Source organism: Anguilla rostrata, chromosome 1, assembly GCF_018555375.3.
Source record: "Anguilla rostrata isolate EN2019 chromosome 1, ASM1855537v3, whole genome shotgun sequence".
Classification (NCBI taxonomy): domain Eukaryota; kingdom Metazoa; phylum Chordata; class Actinopteri; order Anguilliformes; family Anguillidae; genus Anguilla; species Anguilla rostrata.
This window is the reverse complement of record NC_057933.1, coordinates 46,448,825-46,468,899: the sequence shown is the minus strand read 5'-3', so window position 1 is coordinate 46,468,899 and position 20,075 is coordinate 46,448,825. Positions and strand designations below refer to the sequence as shown.

The window sequence follows — 20,075 nt, the reverse complement described above, 5'->3', positions numbered from 1 at the left end:
TGGAAACGCGGCTATAGAGTCATCAGTGAGTGCAAAGCTCTTGTGCTGCAACACAGTCAATAATCATACATTGTTGCACAAGTCAGTACTGAGTAGCCTAAAACAAAGTTATATATCTTGTAACATACCACTTTTCTACGACAAATGAACTGGAAATGTTAACTGCACATTGCTGTCTTTGTAATGTAATCAAGACAGTGCAGTTATTGGACATTTTCTACTGCAATTAAATGTGCAGCACAGCAGCTAAATGTGAAGTTCCACAAGCCACACAAGGTTTTTATCCCCCAACACCATTGCGTCCTGTCTGTTGCCATTTTGACCTGTCCGCAAAACTAAGATAAGTACCACCAGCAGTGTTTCAAAAAGGAAAAAGGTAAGGTTTTTAGTGAACTGCTTTAAAGCAAAATATTTATAATGTAAGAAAAAATAAGGTTCCGGACGAGAAAATCTTGGTCTTCGTAGAAACTGTCTTTATTGGCAAAATATGGCAGCAACAGAAAATACACGTAGCATGTACTCTGGGAGCATCGAAGTCAAAATGCACCCCGACTGTCTGTCTTGGCCTTCTTTTAAGCTGTTAGTTGTGATTTGATTAGTGGTACCAGTGATGATTGGTGAGTGAGATGATTAGTTTCTGTCAAGAGTCACACAATGCCTTAGCAACTCTGCTTTGTTAATCACTCCAGTCAGTGAGTTAATCACTCCAGTCAGTGAGTCAGTTTCATTCACCTTTCTCCCTCTCCTGGCTGATTGTATCAATATGGCACTGTCAGTCTTTACAGTGATACTGAAGTCTTGTGAGCTGTGAACTAAGGCTTTCTTTCATCAGTGGGCCCAAGTATTGCGTTTTGGCACAACCTCTGTATTGAAGATTTGTAGTTGAACTAAAAATCTTACAATAACTTTCAAAACATTTCATCTTGTGTGTGTGTGTGTGTTTAGTTTGTAGGCTGACCGCTTACAGTAAGAAATGTGTGTGCTTAGATTTTTTCTGGAGAGTAATATTAATTTCATATTTGAATCTTCTGCATTGTACTATTTTACTCTTCACCTCCCTTTATAAAACACCTTCATGGTGTCCTGCAATCCCTGCCATGTCAACAATGAACATTTGAACAAAGAACAGACGAAAACAGTATTTAAGTGTTTGCACATCCATCAAGGCTGCACACCCATGTACAGAAGTTGCAGAAGTTGCCTCACAGAAACACATAACTGGTGTTTTACCTCGTTGAATTAACTAAAGGTAGGTGAAAAAAGAGCAATGTCCACATGGGGTCAAATTCAGAAATTGCTGTTTGCTTTAGGTTATATCACAGGTGTCCAAATCCAGTTCTGGAGAGCCACAGTGTCTGCTGCTTTTCAGTGTACTTCTGCACCAGTGATTCATTTAAGTTGGTGATTGGCTAAAGAATTCACACACCTTTGTCTCAATTGGCTGCTGGTTGAAAGGAAACCACAAGTACCCGCTAACATTGTGGCCCACCAGGACCTGAGTTTGGCACCAGCTGTAATAGGCAAGGCACAAAGCAATTCATGACAACATAAGATTCCTTACAGGTGAAGCCAGGTGTCTGTTATGGTGCATTTTAATTCAGTGTAAAATAAATTGTGTAAAGTTGTCCAGCACAACCTAATGTGACAGTGGGGTGTGATAGCACATATTCAGTGGGGAAATTGGTTCACACCTTTTATGTATATTAAAAAAAATAATTTTACGAATATGCAAAACTATTACACCAACATTAATTTAGTACTGTGAACAAAATGACATTACAGTTTCACAGAACATTGTACAGCATGGCAAATCCATAGAACAATTTTTTCATTTTAGTTTGTGAAAAGCTAGGAACAAGGATTATGGACTGAATTTATTGCTAAATTTAAACAGACTTTTGTGACAGCTAGATGGAACTTAATAATCTAAGAGATAACGAACCCATGCAAGGATGGCCTTACATACCTGAAGCTGTTCCTTGGCCTTTTTTTGCTCAAAGTGGGTTTAGAATTATGTGGCGCTGCCTGCTGGTGGATATTTGTAACGCGCCCACATCTGTGGGCAAACGAGACAAATAATCTAATGGATCATTTACCTCCTCGCAGATGGATAATACGATTAAATTCCACTACAATAGACATTGTCATTCATATTTTAATTTAGATTCAATATGTCATTACATAGTTGCTATGTGCGTGTTTTACTTGTACGTAGTAGCCTACATGTGACAGTGGTTTATAAGACACCCCGCTTTTGGGCAGGCAGACTTCCTTGACAACAAATTGGTGAACTGTCAAAACCGCCAATCGGTATTTTTGCGCACACTACATATTACAATGATAATGTTAGAATCGAGAAAGGAGCAACATGAATATTCAACCCAGCATTTCATTTTCCTGAGTCCAGGTTAACTGGCAGACGCATATATCCACATTTCGGAAGTTTGAATGGACTGCTTTTTTTAAAGTTCGCTCCTCCTCGTCCCCCGACCTCCCCCCTTATTAAAACAACTCCAAAATCTCTCCCTGGTTAAAAGAGTCTTTGGATATGTAAGAGCTACAGGAAGCGTAAACCCTAAGGCGTCTGGAAGAAATTACAGACGCAGAAAAAGTAGAACAAGTAGTAGTGCGGTTCGACAGTTCATGACTTTAACCTGTAAGCTTGGAAAAAACTTGAATTTAGTTGGGCTCTTGTCATCCGTATTGACTACTGTTCAATAATAGATTTTTTTTTTCACATAAATGAATGACACTATCAAAGCTGACTGACATAATGAAACAAAACCTAGATATACGTATGTGACATTCATTCATTGATGAATAAGGAAGAAAAAGAAGCAAAACTTGAATTTTTCATACGTTTATGGGAAAACGTGGAAATTGCACAGTATTTGGAGTTTTCAGACGCGTAACTTCGGTTTCTACTGAATCCTCCCAAGATAAGTTGATAACTTTAATTCAACTTCAAAGTTGCAAAAGGAGCCTCGCCTGACTGCATCATACAAAGGAATAGGAGATCAACTTAAGCTGCTTCAAGGTACGAAATATAAGCATTTTTCACGAAATATACAAAAAATCTTGTTTTAATACCATGTACACGTTTATTCAAAACACACATGCATGCAAGTAGCGCCGGTCTCGCTGCAGTGAAAGGGGGCTTTTATGTCATATAAAAGTTACCTGACAGCATAAATGACCTATTGTGCTTCTGCTGATGTTAGAGTTACCGTTTGAACAAACCTCAGCCTGTGAGAAACAGTATTTATTTTTGCTTTACTAGACATAAGAGTTTCTAGAGTGTAACATACAAAACGGTTTTATATATGTTGGGACTTTTTTTCTACATTTGCTACCATACTAAACTATAGTTGCTAGGTAAAGCGCTGGACGCTCACTGTTCTCCAATAGAATCTTTTGCGTTTATCTCACGGCAGTTCAACAGTTATTTTTGCTTTTAGAAAGCATTGAAGAGGTGTAGACATGCTACAGAGGGATGTCAGATCGAAAATAATATAATACACATTGGTTGACAAAACATTTCGGGTATGTTCGATCTAAATTTCGTTGGATTAAAATATTCATAGCTGTTCTGTACACTAATTTCATTGGCAGACTAACATATGTGTATTTAACAGAGACTACTTTGAATTCGTGGTATGCAAAGCTATGTAACTTTAATGAGAGGCGTTGTCAACAAGAAGAAACGTTGTATATTCACCATCAAGCACGCAATTGCTCTAATAAGCGTTATACCGTTATAATGAGACAGTCTGACGTCAGACCAGCCCCCTAACGTCATTTTTAGGCGCGCTGCCCCGATTGTATTTGAAGCGAGTGACCTGGCACGGAGATGTAGAGCGCTCTTTGGGGAGGCGCAGTATGACATAGAAGCATTGTTTGCTTGCTCATAAATCAAATTTGAAGAAGGCGTACGCACATATTGCTGGATTTCTTTGCACTTCAGGATGAGGAAAAGTAGCCGGTGTTTCAAATATCAATATCCCTGTGCTGCCACTCATAATCACAGACTGGAAAAACTGATAAAGTGATAGTTACACTTTTCTTGAATAAAAGTTACGCTGAAGCGTCTGATGATTGTTAATCATTCTGCCATATTGTGCATATTTGTATTTAAGTAGATGGGCTATGATTAGCAAGTTGCCACTGTTTTAACCATGACCACGCACAAAACCCAACGGTATGAGACAAACATGAAGACCTTCATATATAAATGCATAATAATTTCTTGTGATTGAGAATGCTAGTGTGATGAAAAATGTTCTGGGGTGCAAAATACAATGTTAACTTTAACAGCTGGAAGGTTTTCATGGTGCTTGGTGATGAATGATATGTCCAAGTCCAATAGTATAGGGATATAAAGCCAATTCCCATGATTATTCTTCATTTGAGCTTTGAAAGCATGAGTCAAATTATTTTCAATGTAACAATATTACTTGACAGAGTATTTACAACCATAATGTGGTAGGGTGCACTGCAGAAAGCAAAAGTAATATTTCACAGTTTACAAACTGGCATATCTGCAAATTACAAACACCGTTAATGAATCCACAGGCATCTATTTTAAGAAAGCAGTCCAAAATGGGCACATGGTCAGGACTGCTAGGAGAGGTTTTGTGGTGTGACAGAGCAGGGTGCTCAAAATACTGCTAGGACCAGTGTTTAAAAATTGATTTGGGCTGCAACTGGAAGTCGGCGGTGGGAGATAAGGAAAGTGGAGCCATGGGAGCGGAACAGGGAAGTAGATGGGGAGGGGAAATCCAGATGATTTGAGGGAGGCAGATGCTGTTGGCAGGGAAGTTAGCTGGGAGGAGACAGAGCAGTAATGTGGCCAGAACAGCTGTGTCAAGGAACAGCCTTTCTGTGTGTAATGGTGATCTGTAGGGTGGCCAACATTGGTCCTAAGTCCACTATCTCCACAGTCACAGTGCTGTGACTCAGAGCAATGATATTCCATGTTGTATGCCAATCTATTCACAAAACCAATGATTTTGCCTGCATTAGTCTATCCACAATCAGCTTACACACCCATAATACAAAATCTAACTGTAACATGAGCAAAGCTGATGTAGAACCAGTGCCTGAGGGAACAGCACCGACAAGCATTGAGGCAGGGCTGGTTCAGCAAAGGCTGTGTGCCATCTGCAATGCTGGCAACCTTTCTAACCCCGCTCAGATAGATGCTTCACTGCCAGAGTCAAACTTCTATTGCTTTGTGTGCCCAATATTTTGGGCTGCTCCATGTCTGTACTGTCACTCGCCTCTCAGTCCCCTTGTCTCAACTTTGCGAAATCTGGAGTGTCTCAAGCTGGGAAAGATTTTGTACCCAAAGGGGAAGCATTCCTCCTCTGCCTGTTCCTTATTACAGCAGAGTCCAGGTAAAGCCAGCCAGCTAGCTCAGGAGGCTGGAACCCAGGAAAGGAAGTAGAGGTGTGGCCTGAGTTGGGGGGGGGGGGGGGGGAGTGGCAGATGGACAGAGTCGACATGAGTGAGTGACAGACATTAAAGCGTTCCGGGGGTGGGGGGGGTGGTATGGCGGGGGGTGGGGGGGGGGGGGCGGGGGGTGACTACAGCCATTCTAGCAAATGGCTGTAGTCACTCCAAGGTCCAGAAGAGGGAGCACTGCTGCCACCCACCTAGAGGAATAGGAAATGTGCAAAAGAAGGCTTGGGGTGGTAGACCATCTCTATGACTAGACAGCTGGAACCCTCTGGAGGATACAGGCGAACCACGACTGGGAGGAGGGCTCTTTTGCTCTTTTTTTTTAGTTGTCAGCTGTACCTCCCAGTACCACACATTGTTCAAATTCACTCCATCAAAATAATGCTAGGCTCACTGTACATGGAGGCCTCAGTGTGACGGCACTGTAGCCACTGAAACCTACAGCTGCTGTAGCAAGGGTCATTCTCACTGTGAGCCTCGATGCATGGGGACGCAGCTGCCCCTCAAGATGATTGGCTTATTGGGGCCATTAAAGGGACACATGCTTGCATCTGTTTAGTCTCTTCCGCCACCCACCTGGGATTACGCTCTAATGGCTAGAGCTCTGCAGCTCAGCTTGTGGTTCATTCACAGTTCCTCTGCCTGGCCTTGTTTATTTATATCTGCAATAACTTATAAATGTACACTGCTGTGCAAGCCTTACTGCATTTGTTCATTTTTCCACTCATACCAGAATCATCAGAAGGAAACCGAATCTGCACCATTGAAGCTGACTGGAAGCTTTAAGTCCCTGAGACAAAACATTCCCAGCAATTTACAAGATCTTTCAAAAGGGAACTATAGGACATGATTCCATAATAAGTTTAGGTTTATAAAAAAATTATTTGAAAGTATTCCAGGAAGGATTTCAGTGTTTTGTAAGGACAGGGTAGACACACATGCTATGATTTATATTGTGTATTCATTAGTTGTATTTGGTCAACATTCACTTTCATAAAAGTATATTTACATGTAGTAAAATGTTTTAGTTTCTTTCTGCATCACAGTACAAAAATTCACAGGCTGCACCATGTTTTAACACCTTGACTGACTTTCAGCTGTTCCTGTTAAGTGCAAGATTTGAATAAGCATCACCTGAGTAATAACTTTGAAAAGAATGATTTTTGCCCAGGGCACTTAAATTGTTCTTCTGCTTTTAACATAATACCAATAGAGTATTTGTCTAGGGAATTCTTTCTGAGGGACTTAAGCCATAATTCATAGATTTCAAAGGAATTCTTGGATTTGGCTTGGTCAAACAGCTCTATGCAACCTTTAGTCGACAGAGATCAATGTCCTTCACAGTGCATCACTTATATAATTGATTACACAGCTGTGCATTATCTGCCTCAGACCTGGATGGTACAGTATGTTTGTGCCATAAAAGAAGAAAGTGCCATTTGAGCATTTTAATGATGCTACCAGTAGTAAAATCTGGAGTGTCTGTGTGGTCAACCATACATATATATCTTCCACTAATACAAGCAAAAGATGGTAAAGGGTGTGACAACATGGAAATACCACTCATCTGCATAATTCTTTTGTTCTCTCATCTAGTGGCATTCTCAGCACTGCCTCTTCCTCTCTATGACAGGTTCCTGCAGGTTGAGGCCAGAATCTTCTTTAAATAATGATACCCATAAAAACAGAATATTAACATAACATTCCACCTTATTCACTAGTTCATGGATTCAATATCAGTACTCGCCAATCAACATCATTCTCCTTGTATCTCCTCAGACAGTTCCGCAAGTTGATAATTAATAGGAAATGCTTTCATTTGGGTTTATTCTGTTCTCAAATCTCAAAATTCAAGGTCAATTCGCATGGAGAATTTTTTTTGGCAGTTACTGCATAGGGCTCATTCTTTGGCAAAGGCTCAAATCTTCTTGAGCTGCAGTGTTGTATTTCATTCACGGTTGAAGCATGAGAGTTAAAAGTTTTCCCCACTGATCCAGATTCAGCCCTGCAGCACTCACCAGCATGCAAAGAGCCCTCCCCACAGGCACCAGACAATTCTTGGCACCTGTCCATTTTTGAAGAATAAGCTTTATAGCATGAACATGCTCGCAGACGGACTGCATAAATATACATACCTTACATAACATTTACAGCACAGTTTTCCCGACATGGTACATAAATTAGTCAAATCTCAATGCACATTTGATGTGAAGCTCAGACGTCATCTGTATTTCTCACACACTTCTGCTGTACCGCAGTCAAAGCCTCTAATCAAAGTAGCCGAGGGAGAAACCACCAAGTTAAATCCACAAGTCGGTCCCTCAGCCTCCGTTACCCTATCCCTGCGGTGCTGCAAAATGATAATGCTTTGGGGAAAGCAAGCAGTGACATCATGTAAATCAGCTAATGGCATCCTCGATGTTGCTGGCTTTCTGGAGTCACAGTTACATCCTCATAAATCCAAGGCCCTCTCTCTTTTTTAACATTTGGGCAGGCTTTGTCTGTTTTAATAAGGGCTGGGGTTCACACAGAGTTTACGAAAAGACATGAAAGTAAGGTATGGGACACCCCGAGTGCAGGGTTTCTGGACATCTGCACCACACGTTCTCTGATACTTGCACGTCTTAGTCGCCTGGGCTGGGCGCAGACCGTCTGGACTAAGTGAGTCAGGGGTCTTGTAAATCCAAGTACAAGACTCGCCCTGAGCCACTGACATGCGCGTATTTGTTCACATCTTCCTTGGGCAGTATTAGCATTGCAAGTGTGTAGAGCTATAACACAGTTTCAGAATGCCTCTTTTTGTCCATTGACTTCAGCAGTTTATTCAATTGTTCCCTTAATCTGACTCTGAGGAATTACTGGCATTAGACCTAGGTTAAGCCAGATCCATCGCCTGCTGCTCACGGTGCGACAAGTGATGTCACATGTCGTGTTTGTTTACTCAACGTGGTGGCATGTGTTCTACGAAGAGAAAAGGCCTCTTCAAAGTAGGCCCATAATTTCAGCCTCACGGGTTCATGTCTTCCCACGGAGATATAAACAGATGATGTCAGAGGGCGGTGTTCCACACTTAAGTCTGCCAAGCAGATGGAGAGCAGCATTAGTAAAGGAACTTGGAACAAGTGGCCTAAGAAAATGGTCAGATCTTGGAGGGGCTGGGGGGAAATGGAAAAGGAAGAATACTACTTCTATATACGCCTGGTTCAGTTTCTTGTAAATGTAGACGTTCCAGTGTAACATAGTAAACATGCGAATAAGGCTTTACTGAATGAAAATGAAGGTATTCAGCCTTAACAGTTTAATGCATTTTTTTTTTAAATGGCCAAGCTTATGACAACTTTATTTACATTTGCATGTCACCTTATAGATTGCTATTGTCTTGCGGCTTTAAGTCTCCACACTCATGGCTGTATAGGCATAAGTGTGTCTTCTACCTGTAAGTTTTACAATGACAATTTACTCTTCTTGTAATTTTTCAGATGGGATGTGATAAAACAATGACCTACCTGAGGGTCATTGGGACAACACTGTTTGGGATCTCGCTGCTCGTGGGGATCTCCACTGCCTATATCATGGGCTACCAGTTTTTTACGACTGCACACAACTACTTCTCCTTTGGGCTTTACGGGGCCATTTTGGTCACTCATCTCATCATCCAGAGCCTTTTTGCTCTGCTGGAGCACCGCAAGATGAAACGGTCGCTTGAGACACCCATCAAACTGAACAAATCGCTTGCCCTCTGCATCGCCGCCTACCAGGAGGACCCCAACTACCTGCGAAAATGCTTGATTTCAGTCAAGCGGTTGACTTACCCAGGGATGAAGGTGATCATGGTCATCGATGGGAATAACGATGATGACACGTACATGATGGAGATCTTTCGGGACGTCATGGGCAGGGACAAGGCCGTCACATATATTTGGAAAAGCAACTACCACCACAGGGGGCCGGACGAGAGTGACGAGTCGTACTTGGAGAGCCTGCAGCAAGTCTCCCGCCTGGTCCTGAACAACAAATGCATCTGCATCATGCAGAAGTGGGGTGGGAAAAGAGAAGTCATGTACACAGCCTTCAAAGCCTTGGGGAGGAGCGTGGACTATGTGCAGGTAAGCCCATGAGGCAACATGCTGTGCCAAACCAAAACACGGCCCCACAAAGACACCTTTGTGTTACTTTAAATGGAAGCTGTCCTTGTTCATGCACTATAGAGAGGGTTCTGCTGAATGCTAACAGTGACTCTGTTCAGTCAGGGAGAACAGCACAGAGCCACGTGCATGTTTTTTAAAATGTATTTTCAAACTGTAAATTCCATGTGTCCCGACACAGACGCTAGAACGATGCAATATTAGCTTTGTATGTGATCCACAGCATTGCAATTCACTCTTCATCTGGTAGTGGTTTTCAGTTTTTATTTTAAAGTAGTCAGCTGTGTGTGGTACTATAACCCCCAATAATCCTTTCTGGGCTAAAGGGAATTTGCTTGAAATTCGTTGAAATACATTTTAGCCTGATTATAAATGGCATTCATTGTGTTCAAGGAAGTAGATTTTTACATTGGTATTTCCCTAAAAATCCAAACTAAGCAATCCTTTGGCACATTTTATTGATGACTGAATAACTGATGATTTCATCACCTTACATAACATTACATTCATGTTTTAGATGTTTTAGACATCCCAGTTAAGCAATCAAAGAGGCTGGGAGTTTTTCAGGATCATAGTTTACCTTTAACCATTCCTAGTTGTTTTAATATTGAAATACCACAACATTATTGCATCATGCACGGCACAGTGTATTTACTGTAAAGCGTATTCATCGGTTTCTCATATTAAAATATCTGAATCAATTCTTATCCTAGTATTTCTCCATTAACACAGGTCTGTAAGATTAACATTAAGATTAACTGTCTGCTGAAGATAGTAAACCACACAATGTGACACCTTCAGAGAAATGCTTTAAGAGAAAGCATTGAATCAGGTGCTTTTCATTTTAATTTTATTCTTTCACCCTCTTCCCATTTAAAGAAACTTGGCAGTCCCTGAGACAAAACAAGATTTAAAGTACTCCACAGAGGGAGCTTCTTATTCAGTGGTTAGCTTTCAGTGGATGGTTTTTCGAAAGCAGGAGTCATAAACACATCAAACTCAAAGATCACTGTAATGGAAAAAGGTTGTATTTTCTGAAAAATGACACTGTGGCATTCTAACATGGGTAGTCATGTCATAAGGAAGCGAGAGCCTGTGCCCAGGGCCAAAATCCACCTATAACCATATGGTTTCAATGGAATACATGACCTGTACACCAAGTAAATAGGAATAATTTAATTTTGCCCTTTACTGATCAGTCCTGGCAGGCTACCAGATGTCTGTGGTAGTTTTCACTGCAGGGTCTGGTCTACCTGACTGTGATTGGCACAGTACTGAGTGGGGGGTATAACATGTCAGCTTAATTCACAGTATCTTCAATTTCCTTTGCAATCACCCCATCTATAAGTGCCCCCTCATTTTTTTTTTCAGATGACCCCCCACCCCACCCAAGTTGTTTAACTGTAAAAGATTCACAAATGCTACCTATACGTACATGCACGTTCAAACGTATACGGTTATACTGATGAGTATACAACATCTGCAGATTTTATCTACCTTTTTTCAGAAGTGTATTAGAATTGGTTTTCCTGTTCTCCTAACCTATTAGCAAACAAGCTGCTAACCTAAAAAGAGTGAGTCTGAGTTTTCCATGTTATATCCCGTGAATGGGGAGTCATTATTTGGGAGATATCTGTTTCATATGTGTAAAATCACCCATCTGCAAAAAGGATTTCCTCGCTCATGCAATGATACAGATGCAGTTTATTGTATTATGCACACACATATCATGCACAAATATTTTACTGACAAGCCTGACTCTACGTTTCAGTAAATTAACATAGAAACACATGGGCTTGTGTCCTGAGATCCCATCCGAGATCCTCATTTTGTGAGGGGACCCACATTGTATAAACCCGCTCGTTTTTTCCTGTCAGGGGGTTTACTGATTGTTGTTTGCTCATGATTCTGCCAGATATAGAGTATCTGGCATCAATAAATAACTCACCTGTGGCACCAGGGATATTCACTATGGACCTGCTGGGAAAAGAAGTCATAAATGAACAGACAGGAAAGTTTTAATCTAAGAATGTATAACAGTTCCAAGGACACTGAAACACCACAGTGCAGCTGTAGGATCTGATTAACTTGACACCACTATCAAAATTACAACATTTGGCTAGGCTATAGGTTCAGCTCTCAGGTGGGGTGTTGCTATTTTACCCTTGAGGAAGGTACTTACCATAGTCGAGATTTCCTCAGTAAACATCCAGCTGTATAAATGAAAGTTATGTTTAACGTAAGCTATTTGGGTTTCGTTGGATAAAGGCAATTCAATAAGTAAAGCAAATAAATAATAATTATAATGGTTATAGATTATATAAACGCAACATGATGACATGGTGAAAAATGTTCATATAATTTTGTGCTAAAAAGGTCATTGAGTTTGTGTCCAATGTTAACAGCTCTAGCACAGCAAAGAAATAGTAAGGTCTGAATGAGATGACAATGCTGTTTTTGCAATTTAGGTAAACTTTCTAATGTAACGACATACAGCAGGATTAAAACTTAAAGATTCCTTACTGTTCCAAAACACTGTGCTGTTCAGGATTCTCTGATTTTCTTGTGCACCCCAGAAGTAAAGCAAACCTCTAAATGCCAGAACAGAAAATCACACAGTTACTATAAATCCTCAAATTGATTCACCCTCCCTCCTCAAAACACAAGTCCACAAACAATGTCATTTCCAACTGTTTTTTCCAGAGTTGAACAGCGTTAATAGTCATAAACCCAGACCTGCCTAAATGCCTTGTCAGGTGGGCTGAATACAATGACAGTTGTTGTGCTCGTAGCTGGTTTTTTAAATCTAAAAATGGCTGACTTTAATTAACAGGTCATGCAGAGTGTTGTGCACTGTGTATTACAAAGTTGTCTGATTTGTCAGAAGTTGGAAGTGTGAAGTACAGGTTTCATTAAACAATGTGTCCCATTACATTGAAGAAAAGACTGTAATGGGATGTCAGTCCTTCTGAGATTTACTTACATTCTGAGAGTGGGATGCCAGGGCAGATTGCAGTGAGAGAGTTGTCCTCAAATAACCTCTTAATGGCAGTGGTGCATAATGGTACAATGTGACTGTTGAAACCAAGAAAAATGGCATACTCCAGCATAGCCAGCAGACAGTATACAGTGTGTCTTTTGAAGTAATTTCATCATCAAGGCAAATCTAATTTAAGCCTAACATATGTCAAGTGCAATACCTACTGTACTGTGCAGGACAAGGCATGGATTACATATTGTTGTGATTTTAAAAGCTTTTCTAATCCACAGACATGCTATTAGCCACTTAGCATATTATGAAGAAATAACTTCAGTTTGATTTATTGTTTGACATTTGAGTCGAGCTGCATCTCATTACTGCTGTAGTACGTTGGTGCTATTTTATTTGTCCAGAAAAAATTACATTGGCTCTCTGTTTGTTTTTAATCACTGAAAGCCTTTGTAGCATTTCCCAGCATCAAACTATGATGAGCTTCAGAAGTATTCAGTACCTCTGGTGACTTTACAGGCCATTAGCATTTACTGCAGCTGTTCATTTCAGACTGTCGACATCACATGAAGAAATAATACTAGCATTTAGATTTACAAGTGTACATTTTTGCAGATTAAAAATGGGGTAACCTTTTCAACTACTTTTCCACAAAGCAGAAAATAAATTTTCAAAGAAAATTTCATATAGGAGAAAGGAAATATATTATGTACAAAGCAGAGGTTTAGGTTTATGTTTAAATTCTCTAACTGAACTGTGACAATTAAATATGCTGTTACTGACCGGCGTGAAATATGTAATTGAAATACTTCATATATTTAAATGCTGTAATTACTGAAACACATTTAGAGCATTCCTGAACATTTATGTTTATTTTAAAACTGTAAGTATATCACCTGATGTCTGAAAGGTTAAAGGGTTCAAGGATATAAGATAGTTGACCCTGATGTGTAGAGGACCCAGCATTATGCATTCATATTGGTTCCATAATTTCTAGGTCACCACTGATCTCCTTCCTCCAGTGTACTACTATACAGTTTTTCACACAGGAGTCTATAATTAACCTTCCAATGGTCCCATAAAGAGCAGTACCTACAGGAGACCATTTAGCAGAAGCTATCCTTGCACAGGCCCCTCTGCTTTTGAGTGCCCCAATGAAATCATTCCACATGTTGGCACACAGAAAAAAACCTTTCTTTCAATACAATGGTGAACTGAATAATTTGCTCGCACACATTTGTGAGGCACAAGAAATAAAAAAATCTTTTTCCATTTTAAGTTCAATGAAAATTACAAAAAAGCATCTACAGATTTTTTTTATTCCATGCAGCCAACTCAGGATTATTCTGAACCCCAGAGAATACCCTAAAAAGGAAGTTAATGTTTGTAAGACTGGTGTTCTGCAAACCGATTGGTTTGAGCGAGTGTTATATTTATAGGTCAACGGTTGAGCTAACTTCAGTCACCACCTCCAATTGGATCCCCACCAAAACAGTTCATGACTACCCTTTGGTTTTTTAGCACATTCACAGATGTTGGGTTGACTTTTCTCATTTCACATTGTCAACCTGGTCAGGATCGTACTGCAATGTTAGGCTAATTTAAGATGTTCTGCAATGCAGTCTGACAAAATTGCATATTGTTTTGTTGTGCAAATAGAAATTGTCCCTGGTATTTCCCATTGCAATGTTCCAAGTGACTTCATGATATGGTATCAGAAGAATGCGCTACAGTTCCAATTTTGGTGACACCCAAATGGAAGGGTTGGGGTGTTCTCGGTGGGGTTTCAAGGCCATCTTTTGTTAATTGCAGGTGTGTGACTCTGACACCATGCTGGACCCAGCGTGCTCAGTAGAGATGGTGAAAGTACTGGAGGAGGATCCCATGGTGGGCGGAGTCGGGGGTGACGTACAGGTATAATTTTCATACGTTACCTTCATTCAGTCCAGTGCTAATTGTGAGATTTGCTGCTGTGATGTGAGGCAAAGCACCCTATATTTCTGAAGAAAAGTGTCATGGGTAGCTTATAGTAATATATGCAGATATACAGACACCACAAAAGTATTGGTTTGTATACTACCTGTTTTTTTTATTTCATAGGTGATTCAATGACTTGGGAAATGAATAAATATCTAAAAGAAAATATCTGATTCAAAATTTGGGAGATTCTCAATCACGATTGAACATGTATGAACATTACTTTCCTTGATATATCTCATTCATTTGAATCCACTGTTAAGGACAATTTTTGGTCCACTGACAGTTTACATTACATTACAAGCTGCTCTGCTGGATAGCATGCTGGTTGTTATATTGAACCACCATATTTTTATATTATCATCATTTTTCTTCTCTGACAGTGAGCATATTTGTTACTGTGCTTTTTTTGCAGATTCTGAATAAGTACGAGTCATGGGTATCATTTCTCAGCAGTGTCCGATACTGGATGGCCTTCAACATTGAGAGGGCCTGCCAGTCTTATTTTGGGTGTGTCCAGTGCATCAGTGGACCTCTGGGCATGTACAGGAACTCGCTACTGCATGAGTTCCTGGAGGACTGGTACAACCAGACCTTCATGGGGAGTCACTGCAGTTTCGGGGATGACCGCCACCTCACTAACCGCGTCCTGAGCCTGGGGTATGCCACAAAATATACCGCCAGGTCCAAGTGCCTGACCGAGACACCCATCACCTACCTGCGGTGGCTCAACCAGCAGACCAGGTGGAGCAAATCGTACTTCCGCGAGTGGCTATACAATGCCTTGTGGTTCCACAAGCACCACCTGTGGATGACCTATGAGGCCGTAATCACTGGCTTCTTCCCCTTCTTCCTCATTGCCACCGCCATCCAGCTCTTCTACCAGGGCAGGATCTGGAACATCCTTCTCTTTCTACTGATAGTCCAGGCAGTGGCACTCATCAAGTCCTCCTTCGCAAGTTGTCTCCGAGGCAACATTGTCATGGTGTTCATGTCATTCTACTCAGTGTTATACATGTCCAGCCTGCTCCCCGCTAAGATGTTTGCCATAGCCACAATAAACAAGGCCGGGTGGGGGACATCAGGGAGGAAGACAATCGTGGTGAACTTCATAGGGCTTGTTCCAATCTCAGTTTGGTTCACAATTCTGTTCATTGGCATCATCTTCACGGTCATCCAAGAAACACGAAAACCCTTTCCTGAGTCTGAAAAGATAGTCTTAATCATTGGTGCAATAGCATATGCCAGCTACTGGGTCGTGCTGTTGACTCTGTACGTGGTGCTAATCACCAAGTGTGGCAAGAGAAAGAAGGAACAGCAGTATGATATGGTGCTTGATGTATAATGTCCCTCTGTAAACCCTATCCCTCCCCCCCCACTCCACCCCCTTCCACCCCACCCACCTCACCCCGCACCCTTACGTTTACATTGTGAAGAATCTCAGACTGCTCACTCATTGGCGGACTCTCGGCAGGTGACATGAAGTGACGTCGTCAAAAGAGACGAATCATTGCTGCTGTGACTGAAACAAAGGATATTCCTTTTTTAAAAGAAATGTTATGATGTTCCAAAATTGAACAATATTATTATTATTTGTAGTATTATTATAATTTTTATTATTATTATTTTTATTATAATAATTATTATTTTTACAAGTGAAAACCACCAAAATGGACATCATGTTTCTCGATACGTGGAACTAGCATGAGTTCTATTCCTATGCACTTTTATGTCTCACTCTCATTGTGCATCATGCTTGACAGAATAATATGAAGAAAAAAATACCTCAGTGGTTGTTTGCATTGTGTGGGTGATTGGGATGCAGTCAGAAAAGACTCATTCTTGTTTCAAGTAATTTATAATCTATTATAAACATGGGTCCTTTTATATACAGTTTTATAATGAAAGCCAAAGGTGGACTTCTCAGCACATTGGCCATGCTGTAGCTGTTGACTTGTTACATTGTAATTTGTACATTGTATTTTTATTGCCTTTTATATAGACACGTTTATTTTTGTTTTTTGCGTAGTCACCAAAGAGTCTCTATTTTCATTCATTTTTATATTAAAAAAAGATAGATATGCAATGTGCATGAGTAACTGTTACAACATTGACTTGTGTATCTGACCAAAAATGTGAAGTTTTTTGAAGCTGGGTTTATGTGTATGCAATGATGACAATAAATGCAATTCTAGGGATAAATTATTGATGAACAGGAAGAGTAATTAACCTGTGTTTTTAAAATGGTGTACATTGATTGACAACCAGCATATTTATAAAAAACATTCTGTGGTTTATAGCTTTATGTACTGGGATAGTTATATTTTGACAAGTTTTTTTCATCAGCAAGCCAGGGATACTTCCAGACTTACATCTATGTGAAAAAAAAAGTTTATCTTATCTTCAATACAGAACAGGTCCTGTTTCTATCCCATAATGCAAACTGTATATGTTTGGGAAATAATAAAAATAGAATGTCAGATTTTAATGTAAAAGACAATATGCAAATCCTGCACAGAACCCAATTTTGCACAAGAAATAGGTATTTCAATTTATTACGTCAACATTTCAGGCATAGTTTCTTCACTCTATATTTAGAAAAAATGTGATACTATGAAAAGAACATGAAAAAATGGAACCAGACTACCAGTGGAATTTGGTTTAGCATGTTCAGTAATGCCACATGGGAAGAACTAAGAAATGAAAATATGAAAGTATTTCTATTATTTTGTTTTGTGCCAAAAATACATACGTTTATACGTTGATATAAAGCACTTTTGTGTCGTGCCAAAATAAAGATTTGATGCTTACTATGCAAATTGGATGCTTGATTTTCCTTAATTACCCAGGAGTGAATCTTGTCTTTGAAGGATGTGGTACATGGTTTCCTGTGAGGAATCACCCCATGCACGTTTCTCACATTATTATGACATTAGTGCACACTTCATCACACTTTCATTCACAGTAGCTTTAATGTGTGTTAAAACACATGGGTGTTGCTGCATGACTCCAGTTGCATTATTCTCCCTCGACAAAACTAAATAAGCCGTTTGTTTAGCTGGTGTGGACAGTTTCCATGGTAAAGATCATTGTTTACATTTGACGTTGAGTCTAAAACTGTAGTGTTTTAAAACAAAGTCTAGACAAATTCGGAATTTTGAAAGGAAATCTGCAAGCCCACTAAATCACCCGAGCATTATATATCCGTATTTCTATTACTTTGTTTACATTTAAAATAGATACACAATATTAACAAATTTAACTCATAGATGGAGTTGGTAACACCACATTATGTTGAAGCTTTAGTATTTAGGTTCAGTAAAACTGAAGCCTGGGTTAACAGTGAAGTTTTGTTCAGGCCTTTCCATACCAGACTGGGTTCCCCTTATATGGACATAACATGGTGTGCTGGTGTGCATTTTCAAAAAATATCGCACTGTCTTTTGGTATCTCAATGTACAGAGATTTTTCAGGGAAACGCCCTAGGTACAGTACGCTCGCTCTCTCTCTCTCTCTCTCTGTCTCACTCGCTCTCTCTGTCTTACTTGCCCCCTCTCTCTCTCTGTCTCGCTCGCTTGCTCTCTCTCTCTGTCTCGCTTGCTCTCTCTCTCTCTCTCTCTCAGTGCAGGCAGATTACGTTACAGAAATCCAATGGCACATATGGTAACATCATTTCTGCCCGCCCGTTAGGCCTCTTCTGTGAGTCAGAGAAAACGCCCCTCCCAGCTCTGCCAGAAACTTTAAAGCAAGCTCTCAGTACTGAGGTATTCCCTGCAACGAGACTGGGTTCAACTTTCCGTGTTTTTTACCATTTAGAGAATTCCTGGTTTCATTCAGCAGCAGCAGGGTAGTTCACATGTCTGTTGTGAGGATATATGTAGTGAATGATGCAAACTTTGGTCTGCACAGTAATGAAGTATGTTTTAATATGTGACATAGCTTAGCTCAGAAGGTAAGAGCGGTTGTCTGGCAGTTGGAAGGTTGCTGGTTCGATCCCCCGCCCTGGGCATGTCGAAGTGTCCCTGAGCAAGACACCTAACCCCTAATTGCTCTGGTGAATGCGAGGCTTTTATCCAAAGCGCTATATAAATGCAGTCCATTTACCATTTACCATGCATGTGCACAAAGCATAATGAATCAACAGTATTAAAACCCTGGGAGGTTTTGCTTTTTTATTTTTTTCAAATTTCCTTAAATATCGAAAGCTATTTCATCAAAGAAAGATGCTGTTACAGAATGGGCTTAAGTCTCAGCTCAAACTGTTTTTGTGCATAACAGATCATGTTAGAACGATTGTTTGAACTACAGTTATTCCACTGTGAATGTGAATTAATAACTGTGGTGTGTTTTGTTGGTCACAAAGATATGTCCTGATTGCGAGACAGCATCTTGAATATCAACAAAGATTTTTAATCTGGAATTAACATGGGCCCTTGAGGGGCAAATCCATCTCCTAACCCTAAAAATTTGTAAACTGACCTGAGCAACAAAATGTTGTTAAAAACAACATTACAAATAACATTGACCTGAGTCTTTATCACTGCTAACTGCTCATAATGTTTTGATCTAGTTTACGTCAAGACCTGTTTTATAAAAAGGACAGGTACAATATAGGTTGATTTTACTCTGCTATGATATTAGCATCACATTACAAGATAACGAAGTTATCTTGCAATCAGATTTCAATCAGATTTTGAGATCTATTTCAATCATTCCTCATAGTTTTTGAGGAGTGATTTTCAGAGTATTTAAGTGACTCATGTAGGGTTACTGTTTTCACTTTCATTTCCCCAGCCATGACATGATTGTCTTTATTTACAAAGTTAACAAACAGTGAAATGTAGCTGAGTAACTGGATTTTGTCCTGATATCATGTCAAATCAATCAGGGCCCCTTCTCTAAATACAGAATGTGTCAATTGTGTGCCTTTGTCTCTCCATAAATGCATTACAAGTGATTATAACACATTGTTTGGAGTCATTGTTGCATTAAGCTGATCAACGGCCACCAGAGTTGAGACAAAAAGAGGATGGGTTTCAGCTTTTGTGTAGGAGTCAGTTAAGAGAGCAATGCCACTCAGGCAAAAAAAAGGTAGTCATAACATTGTGACAAGTGGCAAATATGGGCAGGTCAGTAGAAAAATATGGTAAGTGCATACTTTCACATATTGCACAGCCTATAGGCCAATACATAGCTTGCATAGGCTAAACAAATAACATTTAATCTAATGGAAAATATAGCTGTATATTCCCTCTATCTTCCCCGAGTTCAATCACTCAGTCAAGTCCGATTCAATATTGAGAAGAGCCAATGAGAACCTTTGATCTCTCATGCTGGAGCACAGCCAGTTACATATCCGTCACATTGCAGAAAAACTTCTTTAAGCTGCTTCTCATTGGCCTAGTGTAGATGTTACAAGAAACACGTCGAGTGCACTTGGGGTTCTTGTGGGTCGCTGTCTTTTTGGAGAGATTTCAGAGAGAAATTCAGTCGAGTCTCCTTTT

General features: G+C 40.1%; 1 protein-coding gene across 1 annotated transcript; it reads left to right on the top strand.

Moving 5' to 3' along the window:
- The first annotated feature begins 2,524 nt into the window (after window positions 1-2,524).
- On the top strand, window positions 2,525-17,390 carry has2 (hyaluronan synthase 2). The gene is made up of 4 exons (XM_064338441.1): window positions 2,525-3,037; window positions 8,940-9,566; window positions 14,407-14,508; window positions 14,987-17,390. Exons 2-4 carry the CDS (start codon window positions 8,940-8,942, stop codon window positions 15,914-15,916), a joined length of 1,659 nt encoding a protein of 552 aa, XP_064194511.1. The 5' UTR covers window positions 2,525-3,037; the 3' UTR covers window positions 15,917-17,390.
- The last annotated feature ends 2,685 nt before the right edge of the window (window positions 17,391-20,075 follow it).

Coding starts and splice junctions, on each gene's coding strand:
- has2 (XM_064338441.1), top strand. CDS start 8,940: ATGGGATGTGATAAAACAATGACCTACCTGAGGGTCATTGGGACAACA. Junction 9,567..14,406: donor GGAGCGTGGACTATGTGCAG/GTAAGCCCATGA, acceptor TGTTAATTGCAG/GTGTGTGACTCTGACACCAT. Junction 14,509..14,986: donor GAGTCGGGGGTGACGTACAG/GTATAATTTTCA, acceptor CTTTTTTTGCAG/ATTCTGAATAAGTACGAGTC.